At 53.6% G+C, this 19,125-nt stretch overlaps 2 protein-coding genes and 1 long non-coding RNA gene across 4 annotated transcripts in view; 2 read left to right on the top strand and 1 right to left on the bottom strand.

Moving 5' to 3' along the window:
• The first annotated feature begins 6,325 nt into the window (after nucleotides 1-6,325).
• On the top strand, nucleotides 6,326-8,472 carry LOC148056648 (uncharacterized). The gene is made up of 3 exons (XR_015702524.1): nucleotides 6,326-6,440; nucleotides 6,725-6,886; nucleotides 8,062-8,472. It is a non-coding gene; the product is annotated as an uncharacterized LOC148056648 (long non-coding RNA).
• On the bottom strand, nucleotides 6,368-17,849 carry FGF16 (fibroblast growth factor 16). Its single transcript, XM_087748395.1, has 3 exons — nucleotides 17,573-17,849; nucleotides 10,985-11,088; nucleotides 6,368-6,624 (listed from the first exon to the last, which is right to left on the bottom strand). Exons 1-3 carry the CDS (start codon nucleotides 17,847-17,849, stop codon nucleotides 6,379-6,381), a joined length of 627 nt encoding a protein of 208 aa, XP_087604521.1. The 3' UTR covers nucleotides 6,368-6,378.
• LOC148056647 (uncharacterized) overlaps nucleotides 17,495-19,125 on the top strand; it is a 190,101-nt gene continuing 188,470 nt past the window's right edge. For both annotated transcript variants that reach the window (XM_087748396.1, XM_087748398.1), the window contains exon 1: nucleotides 17,495-17,681. The gene's annotated coding sequence lies outside the window, so the exon portion shown is untranslated. The remainder of the gene's footprint in view (nucleotides 17,682-19,125) is intronic.

The raw sequence follows: 19,125 nt of genomic DNA, 5'->3' as shown, positions 1-19,125 counted from the left end.
GCCGCGGCCCCCATCCAGAGCAGGCCTGCGAGGTGCTGCAGCGCCGAACGGCGACGTCTGATGTGTCAGGTGCTAAATGCTTCCCCTGTGGGTTGCTCTGTCTTTACCTTAAAAGCGGAACCGCTCTGGGCAGTAAAATAAACGTAAATTCATCGGTTTAAGCTAAAAGAGCTTTGGAGTTGGATAAATTTTCAACGTTTATAGAAAGACAAAGGTCCTAAACGTTCCCAGCTGGAGATGGCTGGGAAAACGCTGGTGTTGCAGCATCAGCCACGTAAGCCCGCAGCATCTGAACTTCCCTTCCCAGACCTGCGCGGGTGTTGAAATAACCCCAGGCGTGCCCTCCGTGCACCCGGAGACGCGTCCCAGCGCGGAGCACCGCCGGGGCTCCCCCCGAGCGCGTCCTCGGCGCTACCGTGAAAGGCGGAGAGCGAGCTGCGGCCGCACAGGCGTTCGGGGCTCGGAGGCGCGCACAAACCTTCCTCCGGCGACGGCAGGCCGGGCGCTCTGCGGCGAAGGGTCCGGAGACCTGCGCGCGCGGGACGAGCGGTTCCTCCTTCGTGCGTGGCCCTGGGTCCCCTCCGCGCGCACAGCCGCTGCGCAGCAGACGTGCAGAAAGCCATTTTCCATCTGGTGGCGGCTCCTGTACCCGCTGTGCCCGGCGAGGCGGTGATGCCTGACGGTGGGTGCTGGGGAAGGGCTGAGGCCTGAAATGGGGACGGTGCCCTGGAGGAGGGCAGGGGGAGGTGGGTCACCCCCGGGGTCCGTGCTCGGCCGCTTCCGAGGTCTGATCTCAAACACAACCTCGGCTTTGTGTTTAATGACCGGTGCAGACGAAAACTATTTGCGATGCTGAATGTGAAACAGTAATTGATACCTGGGGCATTAATCAAAGCTTAATCCAGTGACACCTTTTATAATTCAGTTGCACAAAGCGTGTTGCTCGTTTCTGTGGATTCTTGCTGATGCCCGTTGGCAGCAGCGCAGGCGGACGCGTGGGCTGGCAGGGTCGCGGTGGTGATCTGCCGCGCTGTCGCCGGCGGCTTGGTGCTCAGTGCTTTCTGGTAGAGCGAGGGAAAAGCCTGAGACTCCTCGGTGGAGTTGCCTTTGCAGGTCTCTTACTCAAACCCAGCCAGCGCGGGTACAAGACTGCGTCCTTGGTATTTTCCGTGTTGAGAATTTAACACCTCCAAAGCAGTTACTTGCTTTGGAAAAAAAATAATCAAGTCCTATTCTCCCTATCGCATGACTTAGTCCTCTTGGTTTAAGTTTCTCTCTACAATTCCACTTTATGCTGCCGTTTTGGCCGCCGTCGGTGCGTGGATCGCAGGCTCTGGTGCTGGGTGTTGCTGTTTGTTCTCCCCTCCTGGCTGCAGCTGTGTTTTGTCTTTTCCTTAAAAGCAGGGTCAGGGTCTGCGTTTGTAGAGCTTCAGCCATAGCAAGCACATAGAAAGCACTGCCTGCTGCGTGCCACCGCCATCCCAGGAGCTGGGCTCCGTGCCCGCATTTCTGACCGGGTCTCCCTCTCCGGCGGCTGCCCCAGGTGCCTCCACCACCTGCCGAAGCAGCACGTTGCACCGACGTCGCTTGTTTGCCCATTAATTACTTTCAGCACAGGTCCCCACTACGTTGGTTCCCATCCAAGCGGTTTTCCAGCAAGGCCTTGGCGCTCTTTTGTTCTCCAAAGAGCAGAGAAAGAATTTACCCGCATCTGCTGGTTAATGAATGATACTGAGATAGCGGGTAACCCAAACACCACCCTCGGTGTATCGTGTGTCCTGTGGCTTAGGGGGAGCGCTCAGTAACCTCGCTTTATTTCCTCGCAGCACCTTTGTCGTTAGAAAGCTTTCTGGATTGAGCTGAAGCCGGATTTTGCCCTGCAGACGGCTCCCCGCACCGGGAGAGCTGGTGTTGCGGCCAGACCCCCGAGTATGAGTCGACTCCAACTGCTGGGTTGCGGGAGAGGACATTGTCCTTTGGATGAGGTACCCGGGGTCGTCATCTACCCCCAGCGCCATCCCAAGGATGCGGATGTCTTTGTCTACCATCAACAAGAGTTTCAGCCCTTCTCCTTCAAGGATGCTCCATCCCTGGGTGCCCTTCTGGGAACATCTCGGCCACGGTCCGGCAGCTGCGATGCATCTCTCTGGACGTACTGCCAGCTGGGGCAGCACCTAACCAGAAGGGAACCTTCCCCACCTTTTGGCGCTGAGTTTCTGAACTCCCTCTGCAGTTTTGGGCCCTCCATCGTGTTCTCCAGGGGAGGTAAGTCTCTGGGGCCTCCGCTGCTTCCCCCCACGGAGAAAGGAGCCGTGAGCCGCCTGTCCCACCCATGGGAGCTCCCCGCAGGCAGTGGCGTCTCCGCGGGGCGTCCTTGTGCGTTGCCACTTGTAGGTCTGTCTCCTCTGCCCCCTCCGAAACCGTCCCCGCGCCTCGGGTCGTGCGCCAAAGCTGGGGAGACGGACGCTTTTGCTGGGTTTGCGCTGTGATGTGCTCAGCGCCACGCTGGCTTGACGCAGAGGGTTTCCCTCCATTTCTGCACCCCTCCGTAGCGAGACTCGAGAAATTGTCCACCTCTTTGCCGCCAACCTCCTCCCTCCTGCTTTGCGCAGCTGTTCCCGGGATAATGTTTCCCTTACAACGTGCCCACCCCTCTCGGGTGGAAGGAGAAGGCTTGAAAGCAATGCCTTTTGTCCTGTTCACTGCGGTGTTTTCAGACCCACGGCTTTTTGTGTATAAAACGGCACTGGGGGGTGAGGGGGGCAGCGGGGTTTCTGCAGGATCACGGCCTCGGCCTTCCCTTTGGGAGAGCTTTTTCACCTGGTCATTGTAACTTTGAAGCGCACAGAACCGATACGAGCTGAGATCCCAAACACACGTTGACATTTCCTTTTGCTAATTTACGAGGGAGTCTCTCAGGCTGAAGCATCGCAAACGTATTTTCCTCTACAACGTCCCTAGCAGGAGCGGGGGAGCCCCTGGGGCCCCTCCGCCACCGCCGGAGCAGACGCACCTCGGCTGAGGCCCCGTCCGCTGCCCCAGCTGCAGCGTCCGTCTGCCAGCCCTGCAAAAGCGCCCGAGCCGCAGGAGCAGCCGGCGCCTCCAGTTGGCTTTCGCTGGGCAGAGCGGCAGCTGGCGGGGTAACGGCTGGAGGAGGCGAGAGCCCGCTCCGCCGCAGGGACCGGCCACGGAGGTGAGCGCGTCCGTGTGGAAGCAGCCGCTGCGCGTCCCTGACTGCTCCCCCGCCACCCAAAATGCAGCCAAAGGCTGTGGTTGTTAATTCTGCTGCTATTAAGGTCCCGGGTCAGTCAGATCACTCATTTCTTTAAGTATTTTGTTGAACCAGAACCAAACCCAGTCAATTCCTGCTGAAAGCAACCATTCAGGCGGGATGTAGCAACGCTGAATTACTCCTTTAGAGCGCGTCCCCCATGGGAGATGACACCAACCTTTACTGAAGGGTTTCCAGTAAATTCTTTGTGCATTTTGTTCTTTGCAAGAATCTGTTTCTTGAACCCAGTTCCTGAAAAGGTGTTTTACACCATCCCTCACGCCTGCGCATCCCTTCGCAGCAGGAGGCTCTGCCGAGGCAGCTCTTCAATTCGGGTATCCGACAAACGAGTCCATCGCCTTGCCCTCACGGGCCAAACCAGCTCCCTTTCGAGCTGGTGAAAAATGTACTTGGCATTGCTGAGGTCAGGTTTTGACCTTTGTTTTGAAGAAGAGGAGCAGGATCTTAACCGCTAGATTTACTTCAGGCGTCGTGGAAAGCCCTGGCTAGAGGGAGGCAGGACCGTCCTGGGGAGCAGAGCGGAGCTGGAGGTCTGAGGGCTCTCCCTTTGCGCGGGGGAAGGCCAAAAGTACATTTTAGGACACTTTATGAGCGATTGTGCTCCCGACATGGCGGCTGAGGATGAGATGTTTCAGCAGTGACTCAGAGGAAGAAGGTAAATAAACACTTTTTATTTCAAACGCAGGATTAAATTCCTTCATGTCTGGATCATTCAAGGTAAAGCTGCTGTAATCTCCTCGCCGCGATCCGCAGCCCCTCGTCTGGTGGCTGCTGCTCCCTCTGCGCCTGGCGCGGGAGCGGCCGGGACAGCGAAGGGACGCAGCAGGGACGTGGGAGGTGGCGCGGGGGGCAAGAGACGGCCGGGAGCAGAGCTGGGCGCCGGGGCTGCGCCAGCGGCACAGCTCGTGAAGAAGCCGGCGTGGATCGTCCCTGGGTCAGTGAAACCCTTCTGGGAATCCATGGACTGAAGCTGATGGAGCTGAGGTTTTACCTCAACTGCTGTGCAAGAGGGAGGCTGAGAAACAATACTGCGAAAACGCAGCTGTGATAGGGAAAACCTCACCTCAAAGCCACTACATCTGTATTTGTGTGTATTTTTGCACGCTCCGGAGAACCACATTTCATACCAAGTTCGCATCCGTGCTGCAAAGAGCCCGTACAACACCACGCTCCTGCACCCACCATGTGCTAAAAACCCTCTCTCCCCATCACAGGTGACAAAAAATAAACCGGGATCATTCCTGGAAGCTTGCCCTGCCGTTTTGCGACGTCCCGAGCAGGCAGCGAGGGCAGACGCGCGGCACAAGCGTCACCGGGGGCCTGTGCTGGCTGCTGGGTGAGCTGCAGAGCAAAGCCTCCACCGCGAGCGTCCCCGGCCCAGCCAGCCTGACTCGAGAAGGGCCGCGGCTCTCTGGCACGGCACCGGCAGCGGGTGGAAACGCGGGGCTGGCTCAGGGCTGCCGGAACGCTGGCCGGTTTGGCCGAGGCCAGCAGGAAGCAGGATCTGCGCCGGGGCAGAGGAAAGGACTGTGTGCCCAGGCAGCTTCTGCAGAGGAAAATACCACCCAGCCGTGAACTTCCAAGCACTGCCTGCAGGGATGATCTTCCTCCACGGTAATTGCCTATAAATGAGGCTTTTTAAATTGCTTTTGTTGCTTTCTACTTTTTCTTCACTGATTTTTCCATGCCGCTTCAGTAAGTCTCGTGTGAGATGTGGTGGTTTTATTGCAGGAATGATGGGTCCATCCAAACTCTCAGCAGATGCTCCAAACCTTTCTCCGCTTGGTTTTCAACAGGACGGTTAATCCACAGCGGCTGCGTCGCGTGCCGAAGCGTCTCAGCCGCCGACAACTCACGCCGAGAGCTGCGCCGGCGCTTCCCGGGCTCGCGGGGCCGCGGAGGCGAGGGAGAGCCCGGGGATGCCGACCGTGCCCGCGCGGTCCCCCCCTCCGCAGCGACGGTGCCGCGCATTCTGGGGCGATCCCGTCTGACAGCTACAAAAGCTGAGCTGTGCCTGGTGCTTGGCATCGCCCGAGGACGTATTTTGCCCGTATCAGAGTAAAGGAGAGGGCTGGATTCGCAGTTCTTGGAAATGATGGTTCGTTAGGCACCCAGCCGGTCGCTTCAGGGGGGTCACGCTTCCAAGGGCCATTCCGGGTATAATTTGATGACATCCTTGGTCAAGAGTCTGGCGTTCAGGTAATTTATCTTTACCATACGAAGCCTTTTTAGAGGTGGTCTTAAGATTCACATTGATGGGGAAATACCGGGTTAATCGTTACAGAGCGCCAAAAAAAAGGGCTAGCAAGGAATCTACAATATAAAGACAATTTTATTGCCAATAAGCTCTTAAACCTCGTTTTTTTTCCTGTTTCAGTAGGACCTTATTCTTCCTGATGAAAATCCGGTCATAGCATCTCTCATTAAAAATAAAATTATTTTGAAATAAATAAATATATAAAATAAATATCATATACATTTTATAAATAGTTTTGTCCTTATGCACAGTATCCATGCTTACATCTGAATAATGTTCCTCGCCCCGTTCCCACCCCAACAGCAGGAAAAACCCCACGCGTCAGGACCGGTCCATGTAGCATCATCCACGTAGCAAACTCCCGGGCTGCTGAAGCAGGGTACCATTCCAAAGGCTTTTTCTTCGCAGGTAACCATCCCGAGCTTAGCAGCAGCACCTGCAGAAGTTCGGTGATCTTTTGTTTTCTTTCCTTCTCTTCGTTTTTAGGTTTTTTTCCCCCCTCGGTGATCAGGTTTGCTCGCCTGCTCGTTCCTCTAAGCAACCGTAACATTGAATATTCGGCCTCTCTTGTAGCAACCGGGTAAAGAAAGTGAATGAAAAGGAAAGATTATATGTAGGGTTCCCTCCCTTCCCCTACCCCCACCCCCATAAATAACCCAGGTTCGATATACGCTTGAAACAAGGAGGAACAGCAGTGTCTGAATTCAATGTAAGTGCTTTCCTACGTCATCTACACTTACAGGACCGATGGAATGACGATTAATATAGCGCTCTGGGAAAAAGCTTGGGAGCCCAAGTATGTACACTGACGGGGCAGCTGCAGGAACCATCACCTGTAGTGGAAGAGGTCTCTGTACATCGCGGGTATTTTGGCAGGGTCCACGGGTCTGGGTAAGAAATGGGTGAATTTCTGATGTCTCTTAGTCCTGTACCCCTCTCGGGGGGAGCCGTCCTTGTTCAGAGCCACGTAGTAATGCCTCTCCGAGTCGGGATGCTTGTAGAGGGTTGAGGCGTACGTGTTGTACCAGTTCTCTTCAAACTGCTCTCGGAAAACGCACTCCCGCGTGAGCTTCTTCTGCGTTGGGGCGGAGGCGGGAGGGGAAGAAAAAGACATTGGTGTCAAAAATTAAAAAAATACATTTTTTCCTCTTTCCTTCACTTTTGTTTTCTTACAGTTTTCCTGGCTTCTACCTCCTCCTGGCTCCCCTGAGGACGGGGACTGCGCTGCCGGGGACGTTTCCCCTGGGTGAGGGCTGGAAATGGGCACGAGCCGTACAAGCTGGGACTCAAAGACCTCTGAAGTTGGAGGAGGGAGGAGACAAAAGCAGGAGGAGAAGGTGGGTGTGTATTTTGCAAAGGTGCCCCATAAAAAACAATAAAACAGAGCCATAGGAAAACTCTAAACCTGACAGCCAGGTCTCTGCAATCGGGGGGTGAGTCTGGAGCTTGCTGGGGCGGCCGTGCCGTGTCCCGTGCCGAGGGCTGCCCCCCCGCAGCCTCCCCGTCCGCAGGCACCGCGCACACCCCAAAACCGCGCTCTCAGGTGAGAGGCAACCCCGGGAGAAGCAGCGGGCAGCGCATCTGAAGGGCTTAAACAGGAGCGAGCGCCGCTTTGAAAGTTCAAGGCGCATAATAGTATACACTGCAACGCGAATGAAAGCATTCCTCAGGCCTTTCATCTTCTGAAGCGCCAGGGAGCTGTGATGTGAGGCCATAACAAGACCCGGGGAGGTCTGGATGGGGAGCGGCGCTCCGGGGATGTCTAACCCCAGGGAAGATTTATGGTGGCGATAGGTGATGGGATGAGTGTGTGCCAGCCCACGGCCGGTGCATCCCACGCTGGGCCGGGGAAATGGATGGCACTGGTGTCACCGCGGCCACAACCAGCCTTTCCCTCCAACCCTTACAGCCAGGGGCTGTCGGCAGCCGCCGTTTGGCGATGGCTTTTCGGTTCATGCCCGTCGCTCTTTCCCTCTCCCTCCCGTCTCCCCTGTGCCAGCTACAGGGACGTGCCCAGGCGCAGCGGGGAGCGGGGCCGGCCCCCTGCCCCGCGAGGACGTGGGTGGCTTTGCCAGCGCCGCCGTGCTGTGTGGCAGAGGGACCCGCCATCCCGCCCCATCCCACGGGGGCACTGCCAAGGGGGACGGGGCCGTCCGTTCAGATGAAAGGAAGCCTGCAAAACGTAGGATGCTATACCATTACAAACACTGTACCTACACTGTAAACTATTCGGGTAGGGAATGTGTCTTATCTACGGCATACAGAGCGCTAAGTAAATGTTATGGCCTGCAGTAGATGTTTTGTAATGCGATCCAGGAGCTCACCTGCGCTCAGAACCTGTTTTGAACGTTTTGCTGCTAATTAAATAAACCCTGAGGTGAGTCGTGAGCCCTCCAAAAGCCTACGCCGCAGCCCTTGCCATCTGAGACCTGGGGAACTGGGAACCGTGGGTTTCTCTTCCCAGATCCGTCAATAAATACAGGCTTTTTTTTTTTTTGTTTTCTTCCCCTAGGATGCCATCTACTCCGAATACGTTGGACACCGCTGACTGGCGGAACTCGGGCACTGCTGCTTTGCCCCAGTTTCCCTGCTCTTCGCTGGGTTGTTTGGAGGTATAGTGTGTGTGAAATGTTTGGAGAGCCTGGGGTGACTCTGCAAGGTGCCATTTCTTTCTTTCCAAGCCCCAGGATGTCCCCACTGAGCCCGACGCCGTACGGGCAGCGCGCAAGGCGCTGCCTGCGATCGTCACTGCTCTAAGTATTAGTTGCGTTTCTGAAATCGGTGGAAAGCTTAGCAAACGTTGGCACAAGGCTAACAGGGACAGGCAGAAAAGGCGTCTGTCCCGAGGGGACTCCACGTGCCGCGGCGGGGCTGGCTGGCTCCGGCTATACCGACACGCAGATCAGGCAAAATGGGCACAGAGGGAAATAATAAACTTGCTGAAAATGATAAAATACCGCTGTACTGTAATCTCCTAAAATACCACTGTAATGCTAATGCTGTCGTTAGGTGCTGTTTTACGGACCTTTAATTAAGAATTACTGTAGTGGCTTTCGATTTTGAAAAGCCATCGTTGTACAACCCACGTATCCCAGATTTTAGAACTCCGGGGTTAAGTGGGGACCCAGCTCGTGCCTTCTGCACAGTTTGGATCAGCGGTCCGACGGCGTCCCGGCAGCGTCCGCTCAGCGTATTGCCTGGGGCACAAGATGCAATGACAGACAGAAAAATCCCATGATTTTGTCTTGAGGTCCATTCTGTTTCCAGACGGAAACATTATCCTGTTTTTGTTTCTGTGTCCTAACATGAACACAGGCCCTAGAATTTAATTAACCCATCCTGAAACCGTTGATTCATAATCAGAGCTGCAGGGTTTGACAGCGCAGAAGGGAAGGGGCAGGCTCGCGTCCCGCTCTCCAGCAGGCCCAAGTCAAAGCCGCGAGGCCAGGAGCGGCTGAGCAGCCTCGGGGTCTGACGGGAGAGGTGCTGCCGCGCGGGTGCAGCTCCAGCCCCGCTCCCTGAAGCGCGCTTTAAGGTTTTTTGTGGTTTATGGAATCCTGGTGATTTTATTTTTTTATCTGTCTTGCACATTTGTAATTTAACCACTGTCTCCGCATTTAACTTTTGTTTAGGGTAGATGTTGTTATAGAAATTAAGTGGAAAAAGAACAGTTGTCGGTGCATGCTAGTAGTTGATTACCTCATATAAACATCAGTAACTGCATCTTAACTACCAAAAGGGTCTGTGGCAGCCTCAGATGGGAACGGGAGAAGAAAAGATGATGGAAACTCGTGGTTTACTGTTACTGTTTGCTAAGCAAAGGTTTTCTGAGGGCTTCTCTATATGCAGAGTACATGCGTTTAAATTTCTACCCTGTGAGACTGATCTGATTTTGTTAGAGGAAGTATGTGCCTTCCGCTTTGGTTTGCAACTGGTCTATTTTATTTCAGTTTAAATTTACTATGATCTGTCCTTAAAAATCAGTATCCTCACACAGGGTAGTGATCTAGAAAGAGGCATTTAAAAAAAAGATCACAGAGAGGTGATGGCTTGGATGAAAGGCAGAGGGGCATGTGAAGAAAAAGCACCAATGAAGTGCAGCAGCTACAGAAAAGGAAACTTAAAAATGGCCATATCTATCTAGAATGCGATTAGTTTTTCAAAATAGAAGTGATTCTTCTCACTAACTAGAAATAACTATTTTATATTGAGTTAAATAATTAGGAATAGAGTTAAATTAACCTGTAGGAAGCACCTCTGCCAAGCTGTTAAGACCTGACATTTTGACTGCAAGTCTTAACACTTAATTAAGCAGAAAGAAGCAGAGGAGAGCTCAGCTCTCTTTAGGCTGATGGAGACTTGATGCGTGACGCCAAGGTCGTCACAGCACCCCTTCCCCGCAGTCCCGGCTGAGCTTTGCAGCAGCATTCGCTCCGTGTGCGAGCATTTCATCCAGCAAAACCCTGACACGCTCTCTTTTTGGGGCTGGCTATCGGAGCACCTGCCCGTGTTCAAAGCTGTTTACAGGGTGGTGCAGGTTCAGTAATGTGGGGCAGAAAAGCAGCGAGGTGGACCTGAGCCGGTCCCGGCTGCGGCAGCGCAATCCACGAGCCACGGCTCTAAGGGCATGGCCCAAAGCAAGGGAGCAAGCGACAAACTCACAAGCTGCCACTAGAAACCGGAGCCTGGGCTGGAAACGGGGCATCTTCTGCTTTCGCTGTCCTACAGCAGCACAGGATGAGGCGGAATCTGCTACAGGTGATGTCGGGAAGAGTTTATAGCTATTCAGCAGTTTGTGTGCAGTGAAAAACTAACAGGGAGTCTGCCAAACTTGGGGTTTGGCAAAACATGGAAAATTGTAGTCTGAAAAGGGCACTTCTAGAAAATTATGAGCAACTCCCCTAAACTCCTAAAAGGAGCTGTAGAGAATGTTATAATAAAATAACACTCGGATCACAACTTCAGCTTCCGGTAGTTAAAGAGCTATAATATAAATGTAAAATCTGCAGATAGGTGCAGATCCTGATCACGTGGAGAATAAAACTGATGTGTTAGGCAATGAAGACACACAAGCAGCCCCTGGTTTTATGCTAAATTTCCCTTCTGCCTTCAGTTGACCGTTGCCACACCGTTCCTGAAAGGCAAAACCTCGGTAAGCCCCGGCAGCTCCCCAGGCACTGCCCCAAGCGGTGTCCGGGGCTGGGCACCACCACAGGCTCTCGCCGCACGAGTGTATCCTCCCTCCGCAACCCTCTTTCATATATGTCATTTATGTTATAACAACAGTGGCATCACGGGTAGGATGGAGGTATGTGGCAGCCCAAGGACTTCGGAGGCCTGCGACAGACACAGCTCGTGACAGCGATGAGGCCCCGCAGCCCGTATTGCTGTGTCTGTTCTACAGTGTTGCAATCAGCACAAAACCTTAAACTTACCGACCCATACAGCTCGCCTCTCTCATTCATGCCGAGGTAGAGTCCTGAGTCCACCCCACGGATGCTCACCAGCCCCACTGCCAGGCTAATAAACTCCAAAATTCCTATAAGAGAAACGAAGTCCAAATCATACAGGGAATAAAACCAACACCAGGCTCCAGTGACAAATGCAAACCAGCCTTTCCCAGCCTTTCCCAAGCTTCCTACAGACCCCATTTTCCTTATTTATAACGGCACAGTTCTTAAATCTGTAGTTCCATATGCCTGCAATCTTCCCATTTCCACTCTGGGCTTCTCCCAGGCATTGCGAATTTGACTTGCCCAAGAGGAATTACCTTTGCTAATGACGAAAGGGTTGCTCGGCTTTGTTGGTTTGGGGTTTTTTTTTTCCCTAACTATTGCCAAGACGGCAGATGTAGAAATTTGTGCCTGGCCCCACTAGAAATTTCAGAAGGCTGTTACCACGCTGGGTTTTATTCCTCACCAAAAGGAGAGTGATTTTTGTCACCATGGGGTTTCTGGTTTGAGATGATAGTCCCACATGTTTAAAAGTGATGAGTTCAATAAAAATCAGTAAAAAGCACTAGAAGAGATGTCTGTGAGGGCCATCGTCATCCTGGCACTCCAGTGGGGTACTCGCCGCCCCCAAACGTATATAGGAGCCACAAGGATAACATCCAACCTCAAATATACACAGGTAGAAATGCATCTTCCTCTGCAGCCTTCGGAGCCGGGGAGCTGCCGGTCCTTCCTCCGTCACCCCTCCTGCCCCGTATGTCCTGCTGCCTGCCCCAGCCTCATGCCAGCCCCTTCCCGGTCCAGCAGCATCTGTCCTAGCCATCCTGGGCCCTGCGAGAGCAACCGTTTTAGCCATGGGCTTCAGCCTACAGCGATGGTGTCAGATACTTTAAATAACGAGGGGCAGCCTCATTTCCTCTGGCAAAGAAATCAGGGGGGTCTGCCGCGCTGCCTGCTGCACGCCCGCTGCCGGCAAGGGGGACGGCAGCTGTTTTGATGGAGGAAAGACTTGGAACAGGAGAACCCTTGGTGAAGCACCGAAAAACAAACAGCCCCCAGGTAGGTGCGTTTTTAACTGGCTTGAACAAAGCCAACATCAGAAGTGGTGGAGACCTTCCAGCTTCACAGGCAAACCTCCTGAAGGCATTGGTGGGCCTGTGTTAGGCTCTGGATATCACACGCTCCCTAGCTAGAGGTCGTGGGCAGTCATTGCCTGTGTCCGGTGCTGAATTAATTAGCTGGGAGGCAGCAGCAGATGAAGGAAGAGGGTTTTCACCATCCCATCTAATGACTGGACAAGACGTCTCCATTGACAGGAGGACAAAGTTGCTCTAACCTTTAGCGTGGCTCCAGATCTCTTAATATAGCTCCCAAAACGTCCAGGCCTGAGCGGTGGCCGCTCTGATCGGGTTACCTCCCAGAGCTCCTCTTAAAAGTATGCCTTGAGTCTAAAATCACCGCGTGACGAGGGGCCACCTGAGCCAGCTGACTTCGGTGGCAGTCGCAGCTCCTGGTCACCCCTCAGCTTGGGGCACGTGTCTTCTGCTCGGCCAGGCGCGGATGCGATAACTCTCAGAGGATAACTGCATCACCGCCTAAATATAGGACAGACCAGATGGCGATGGACACCTCTGTCCCCCCTTCGCTTAACACAGACTCATCAGTCAGATGCTGGCAGCTAAGCTGGGTGCAAGAATTAGTCTTCCTACCTTATATCAGACTTTTTGTCCTCCTTTTGCCCTGCCCACTCGGGCTTGCGCATCGAATCCAGCCCTCCCTGTAGCCAGCGGGTGCTGGGAGCGGGGGGAGATGAAACATGGACTTGGGAGCCGCAATTCCTCGAGACAAACAGGGAAGCAAATGACAGAAACCATGCTTTATGGACCAGTGCGGGGACTTCGCAGGCTGAAATATGCCCAGCTCCACGCCCCGGCCTGGGGACATATTGCCTTCAGAAACGCCGGGAGCAGGCAGCGCAGGCAGGGAAGGCAGCCTTCCCAAGCCGGGCAGGCAAACCAGGACCCTGGCTCTGCTCTGCTCGCTCCCCGGTAGTTGTGGTTTCTTATCTGAAAAGAAGCACGGACAGGGAGGGAAGAGGTGCAGGATGAGGGGTGGTCTTCTGCCTCCGCTACCCACCGGTTCCGACACGTGGAGGGAATTACTGAACTGCGGTGGGCTTCCGTTTTCCCGTCTGCAGGACAGAAATGATGACAGCCACTGCTTGAAAAGGAGGGAGCGAAGGAAGATTGACAACAACTAGAGAGTGTAAAAAGCAATATAGGGGAAAAGGAGAACAGGGATACCCAGGAACAGGGGAGTCTTTCCCAGGCTGGAGACAAGTGGGTGTTCAAGTGAAAAATATCTGATAACTGGAGAGCAGTAGATCAACCTTCCTAGAGGTACAAACACAGTCCTCAGCACCAGCATATTGTTTTAATCTGTCTTCTGTCACCCCTAGGAAGCAGGACAACACTGCTGGTCCCATTTAGAAACCGAGAGCTTGAGTATACCTGCAAGCATGCTTTGGACATGGTATGTGAGCCCAGGTCTCCAAAAACCTGGTAAGGAGCAACCCAGGAGCAGCAGTAGCGTCTTCCCTCTCGGAGCGGGTGGGCGAGACACCCCTCATCTGGTGCAGACTGGGTGAATATTGGCTGGTTTTGCAAACGAGATTTCTTCAAGGTGTGCCCGTGACAATCTCTTCTGACAATATCCCTTGCAATATTCCCCTTTTCTGATCTTTGAGTGGCACTTAGAGATGTGCACGGAAGGCGACTATGTTGAAATAACATTAAGAACGTAATTTAAACCCACAAAAGTCAGGAGACGGAGTGAAGGCTGAAAAAATGTGGGCGGATATCCATCCTGTCCTTAACTCACTCCAATTGCTAGACAAAATTGCAGCTTCGTACATCTGATCTCTAGCAGCACAGGGAGCGGCCACTGGGGCCAGCTCAAGAATTTTCTTTCCAATGGTAGCGGTGTGTTTTTGTGGTAGAACATGCTTTTTCTTTTTTTTTTTTTTTCCCTTTTCCTTTTTTCTTTCCCCTAGGACTTGCCTCTTTTTTTCGTGCTTTGATTATTCATTCTGTTTGTTCCTTCAACCTTGCTAGATAGTATTTGAAGAGGTTTGATTAAGGCTCCGACTGGATTCATTTACCACCAAAGCACTGAATAATCTCCCGAGCTTTGCCGTGGCCAGACCCGCACGCTCTCGCCTTACTATAAACCATCCCTCAAAGCACAATTCAGCTCCTTGCACCTGTCTCTTCTTACATGACTGTATTCAGGAGCAGGGGTACAGAAACATCAGATGTTGTATTAATGGCTACAAACCTAAAGCTTCAGCTAAAAACCTCAACAACTGTTCAGCAACAGGTGCACTAGGGGCTGAATGTCAAAATCCACAGCAAAACTTGCTCTGGAGGTTTCATCAGCTTCTCTAGGAGACTGTGTTACAGAGCCATTAGCAGGTTCGTACCCGGGAAGAGCTTCGTTTGCTGCCTTTAGTGGTCTGCCGTACAAACTCGAGGCCTTTTTCTCTCCTCGCTTGCAGTTAGGAGTAGCACCGTTGGTGTCACTTGTTTAATGCTGCTGTAAAACAGACACGAGGCAGAAAACGAGCCATTTAGCCATGGGCTAAATTAGCCATCCTGGCAGGGATTTTCCTGGCGAATTTCTCTCAGTTTCCTTCGCAGAAGGATTCTCATAGGGGCACTAATGCCAGTCCAAACCCCCGCCAGATTTTGACCGTCCTTTTTTTCTTTGCACAGGAAGGTTCTTAACAGATGCAGTGAGAACAGATTCATTCTTGAAAACACTTTATTCTTTCTGGAATGACTTAGGCGGAGCTGCCAGTTCAGAGAGCAAATTTGGGCACTTCTCTACTGTGAGAGTGAGCTTTCTTCCAACGATCCTGGAGACCTTCGCCAAATTTTGCATTAGGCCTCCTCTAGAAAAAATAGGCTGCGCCCCATTGTTCTTGCGTGCATCTGTATTTTTACAAGTATAAAATATCGCATTCCAGGAGACAGGTGTTATTTAGGAACGCTCCAGTCCTCGACAGATGAGGGAATAGCTACCGTGACTGCTCAGGCAGCGTGGGCAGACGATGCTGCGACCTCCCCTGTGTCCCATGGGCACATCCCCGAATGCGGTGGTACAACAGAAGCCCTCCCTTAGCACCCTGGCACTCTCTTCTGCATCACCAGGGCTCTGGCTCTTCGTTTTCTGCTCTGGAAGACTTGGATGTCTTGCACATCTGGTAACTTTTGGGATGGCTGCGCATGGGAGGGTGCAGATGCTGTCCATCTTTTCCTGAACCCCTTCCAGTATTCGGAGATGGGGATGCAAAGTCGGGTTCCACCCTACAGCCCATCTGCAGCTGGACACGTGCCGCTGCTGCAGCGTCGGAGCCATCCATGGAGCACATTAATTATCTGCTCACAGTATCAGGGAGCACTTTCCAACCGTGTGGGCTTGATCCACCAAACTGGATTTCTGAGTATTTCCCCAGATGCCCCTAGATTTAAGGCAGCTTTAAACCGCTACCCTGAAAGCCTCCTCTAGCTCTGTATCCCTCACCACAGTTTTGTCGTTCCCCAGAATCGCTCAGGCTGCCTGTTTCTGTAATAAGTTACTGCTTTCTGACTGCTGCATGCAAAATTTAGGAATGCATTGATACATGACATCCTAATACGAACCATACCAGTAACACTGGAATTTAAATATTCATGGCTACTGAATGCAGATGGTGAATACTGTGTGCCAATACGTTATTGCTTTGAGTCTCTGCTGAAGCGAGGTTTAGTCCAACTTTATCTGAGCACGAGGATTCCAGGCTAATCCTTTGGGGCTTTGTCTTGCAATTACAACAAATAACTATTTATTTTACACTGCCTCTGGGAAAACCCTGAAGCAGAAAACTATAATATTTTTATATCTGAAGTCTGGTCTAGTTTACGTAGCTGGATGCTGACTGCTAAAACACTTAGGGAATGCCAATGTTTCAATTTATTGAACGCACTGTGTGACTTCAGCTTAAGCGTGCAAAATTTATGAAAAGTTTTAGCCCATTTAACGCGTTTTTCCAAAGTTTGTTTGGAAATACACTTCTTTTACTCAATCTTTATAAAAAACGGAACGGAAACGAATGCTGCCATTTGAGACTGGCTGTTTACTTGTATAAAGATAAGTAAAAAGAACTGATAGAAATCCTACGTGGCAGACTGAACTAAAACCAAACAGATGCAATGGGTTTGCTTTCAGTTTCTTTTAATGTGGAAACCCATCGTTTTTTTGCAGCATGAAAGGTTGCGATGTGTGTCTTTCGGGAGGTAATTAAAGCACGCTTGCCCCACGAGCCTATTAGTACCTGACTCTGACCTGCGGGTTATGACTTTCTTGTTGCTTTAGGCAGGGACAGGCTATGCACACACCTGGTGTTTACGGAAAGCGCGGTACGGAGATAAGCTTCCCCAATTGTTCCAAAAATCTGCCTTAAACTACCAACAACAGCAGCAGCAGCGTTCCTGAAGTATCAGAAAGGACCGGTTGCAAACAAGTAAAGGCAAAAAAAGAAAAAGAATTCCTTTCACCGAGGACTTAAATCACTTGAAAACTATCAAAAGTCTTGCGAGCACTTCTTGCAACCTGTTGACAACAGAGCTGAGATCACCGGCACGGGACTTGTTGATAGCTTACGCAGACACCTGCACTAGATGCTGAAGTAGCGGGAATTTTTCTTAGCTGCGCTCAAACTTACTGTACTTCTTCGCCTGTGGCTTGAGATGCATTTTTTGGAGATTACATATAGTCTCATTAGAAATCCCTGCTCTTGTATGACACTGATAGAGGCGCTGCCGTCTTCCAGCCGTATCCCGGGCGGCAAGGTAAATCCACGGTGCTCTGCCTATTGTTCCATCTTCTCCTTTCTTTCCGAGGTCCCCTAAGCTTTCTTTTCCCCCTTCAGCTTCCCCTTTCCTTTCCAACAACCTCCCCAAACCGAGCTTCTGACACCCATCCAGCCAACTGATCCCTGCCCGCTCTGGGGAGACGCTCTTCTAATGAAATTCATGCAAGCAAAAGAAATCAGCTCACAAGTATCTGCAGAGGCCAAAAAAATAGGAGGAAAAAAAAAAAAGAAGAAGGAAAAAGCTAGGAATTTCTTTTTCCAACGCACTCCCTTTCTTTTGCCTCCCTCGCCGCTAACTTCAGAGGCACAGCTACAGCTAGCCACCCCCGCTTTTTTTTTTTTTTTAATTTTTTAGATTTCTTTCTTTAATTTAATTTTTTTCCCCTGCGAAGGCACGTTTTTGTGCACCTGCAGAAGGGCTGAGCGCCGGGAGAGTAGGAAATTGGAAATAAAACCTCCCGCATTGCTGGGGAGTGAGCGCATTTGTTTAGGAGCCTAATTATATCCGTCCCGGGATGATTTATATTAGCGGGGTAATTAGTTCTGTACGCGGGGCACCTGCTCCCGGGCCGGCCGGGCACCCACCCCGCCGCGGCGGAGCGGAGCGGAGCGGAGCGGCCCGGCCCGGCCCGGCCGCCCCCCGCAGCAGCCCTTACCGAAGCGGCTGTGGTCCTGCCGGGTGCCGTGCACCGTGCCGTTGGGGAAGATCTCCAGGTGGAAGCCGGTGCGGCAGTAGAGCTGCCGCCGCCGCAGGATGCCCTTGAGGTGAGCGAAGTCGGTGGGGGAGCCCCGCTGCAGCCGCCCCTCGATCTGCCCCAGGCGCTCGTTGAGGAAGCCGGGGGAGTCGGCGAGGGGCAGCCCGGCGCCCAGCGCGGGGGGGAAGCCGTGCAGGTCGGGGTCCAGCGCGCCCAGGAAGCCGCCCACCTCGGCCATGGGGCCGCGGCCCGCGGGCGGGCGGGAGCGGCGCGGAGCGGAGCGGCCCCTCAGAGCGCGGGCTGCGGCCGCCCGGCCCCGCGCTGCCGGCCCCGGCCCGGCCCCACGCTCCCCGCGCCTCCCATAGCTGGATGTGGCCCGCGGTCGGATGCAAACTGCACTTTATATACGTACACACTCCCCTTACATTGACATATTGGATATTTAAATGCAAGCCACACCTCACTGGCATCCCCTTTGGCTATTGCTTCCCCCCCCCCCCCCTTCTTCTCTGATCCATTTGGCTTTTTTTTTTTTTCCTTTCAAAAAAAAAAAAAAGCCAGCTTCACTCCCTCTTTTATTATGAAAAAAAAATGTCAGGAAAAAGCTACACATCGCAGTGAGGCATAACAGCTCTTGGCAGGTCCCCGCCAAGCCGCCGATGAAATCATGGAGCCCCCGCACGCACCCGGGGATGCGGCGCGGCGCTGCCGGCCCTCGCCGCTCCCGCCCCGGCTCTCCCGCACCGCCGGCAGCCGCCGGCCCTCGCCCGGCCCCCCTCGGCCGGCGTCCCCCCGCAGCCGCCGGGCCGGACCGGCTCCGTCGGGGCCGCCGGGTCTGTCAGGACCGGCCGTGCCATCCCACCCCCCCCACCCCCCCCCCGCCCCAAACGGACACGGTGGAAAAAATAACACGTGAGGAGAGGGCTGGAGACGCGTTTTTCAGATGAATGTGTAAAAATTGAAAGCGATCTTTTTGAAAAGCGATCCCGCCGGCTTTACAGGCGGCGGGAGGTGAGGGAGGGCGAGCGGCGCTGCCCGGCCCCGCCGCGGGCTCCCTCCCCACCTTCCCCATGTTGGAAACAGGTGTTTCCGCGCTCTCCCCGGCCCGCCGACACCGTATCTGTAACGGCAGCTGCCGGCCGCGCTGCAGACAGACGGAGTCAGGCTCGGGGAGACGGGCGGGGCGGGGGGGGGCGCAGCCACCGGCGGGCCCGGGAGGGTTGGGAAGGGCCCCGCCGCCGTCGCCCCCTGCGCCCCGGCCGCGCCCGCCCTGCCCGCCAGGCGGCGCTGCTGCTCGCTCCACCGCCGCCGCGACTGCCCCGCCGGCCCGGGGCGCTGGGGACCGGGGTGGCCGCCGCTTGGTCGTCGCCTCCCGGCGACGGGGAGTTGGGGAGTCGGGCTGGGCTTTCATATCCCTGAAGTGAGGTGTCGCCCACGCCCTCCTCCGTGCCCCGCCAGGGGCCAGAGAGAACCACAGACAAACCCGCAAAATTGTCCCCAGCCCTGCTGCTGGA

The sequence above is a fragment of the Nipponia nippon genome, unplaced genomic scaffold, assembly GCF_047370975.1.
Source record: "Nipponia nippon isolate SJK-2023a ecotype South Korea unplaced genomic scaffold, ASM4737097v1 scaffold_12, whole genome shotgun sequence".
Classification (NCBI taxonomy): domain Eukaryota; kingdom Metazoa; phylum Chordata; class Aves; order Pelecaniformes; family Threskiornithidae; genus Nipponia; species Nipponia nippon.
This window is presented reverse-complemented; position numbering and strand designations above follow the sequence as displayed.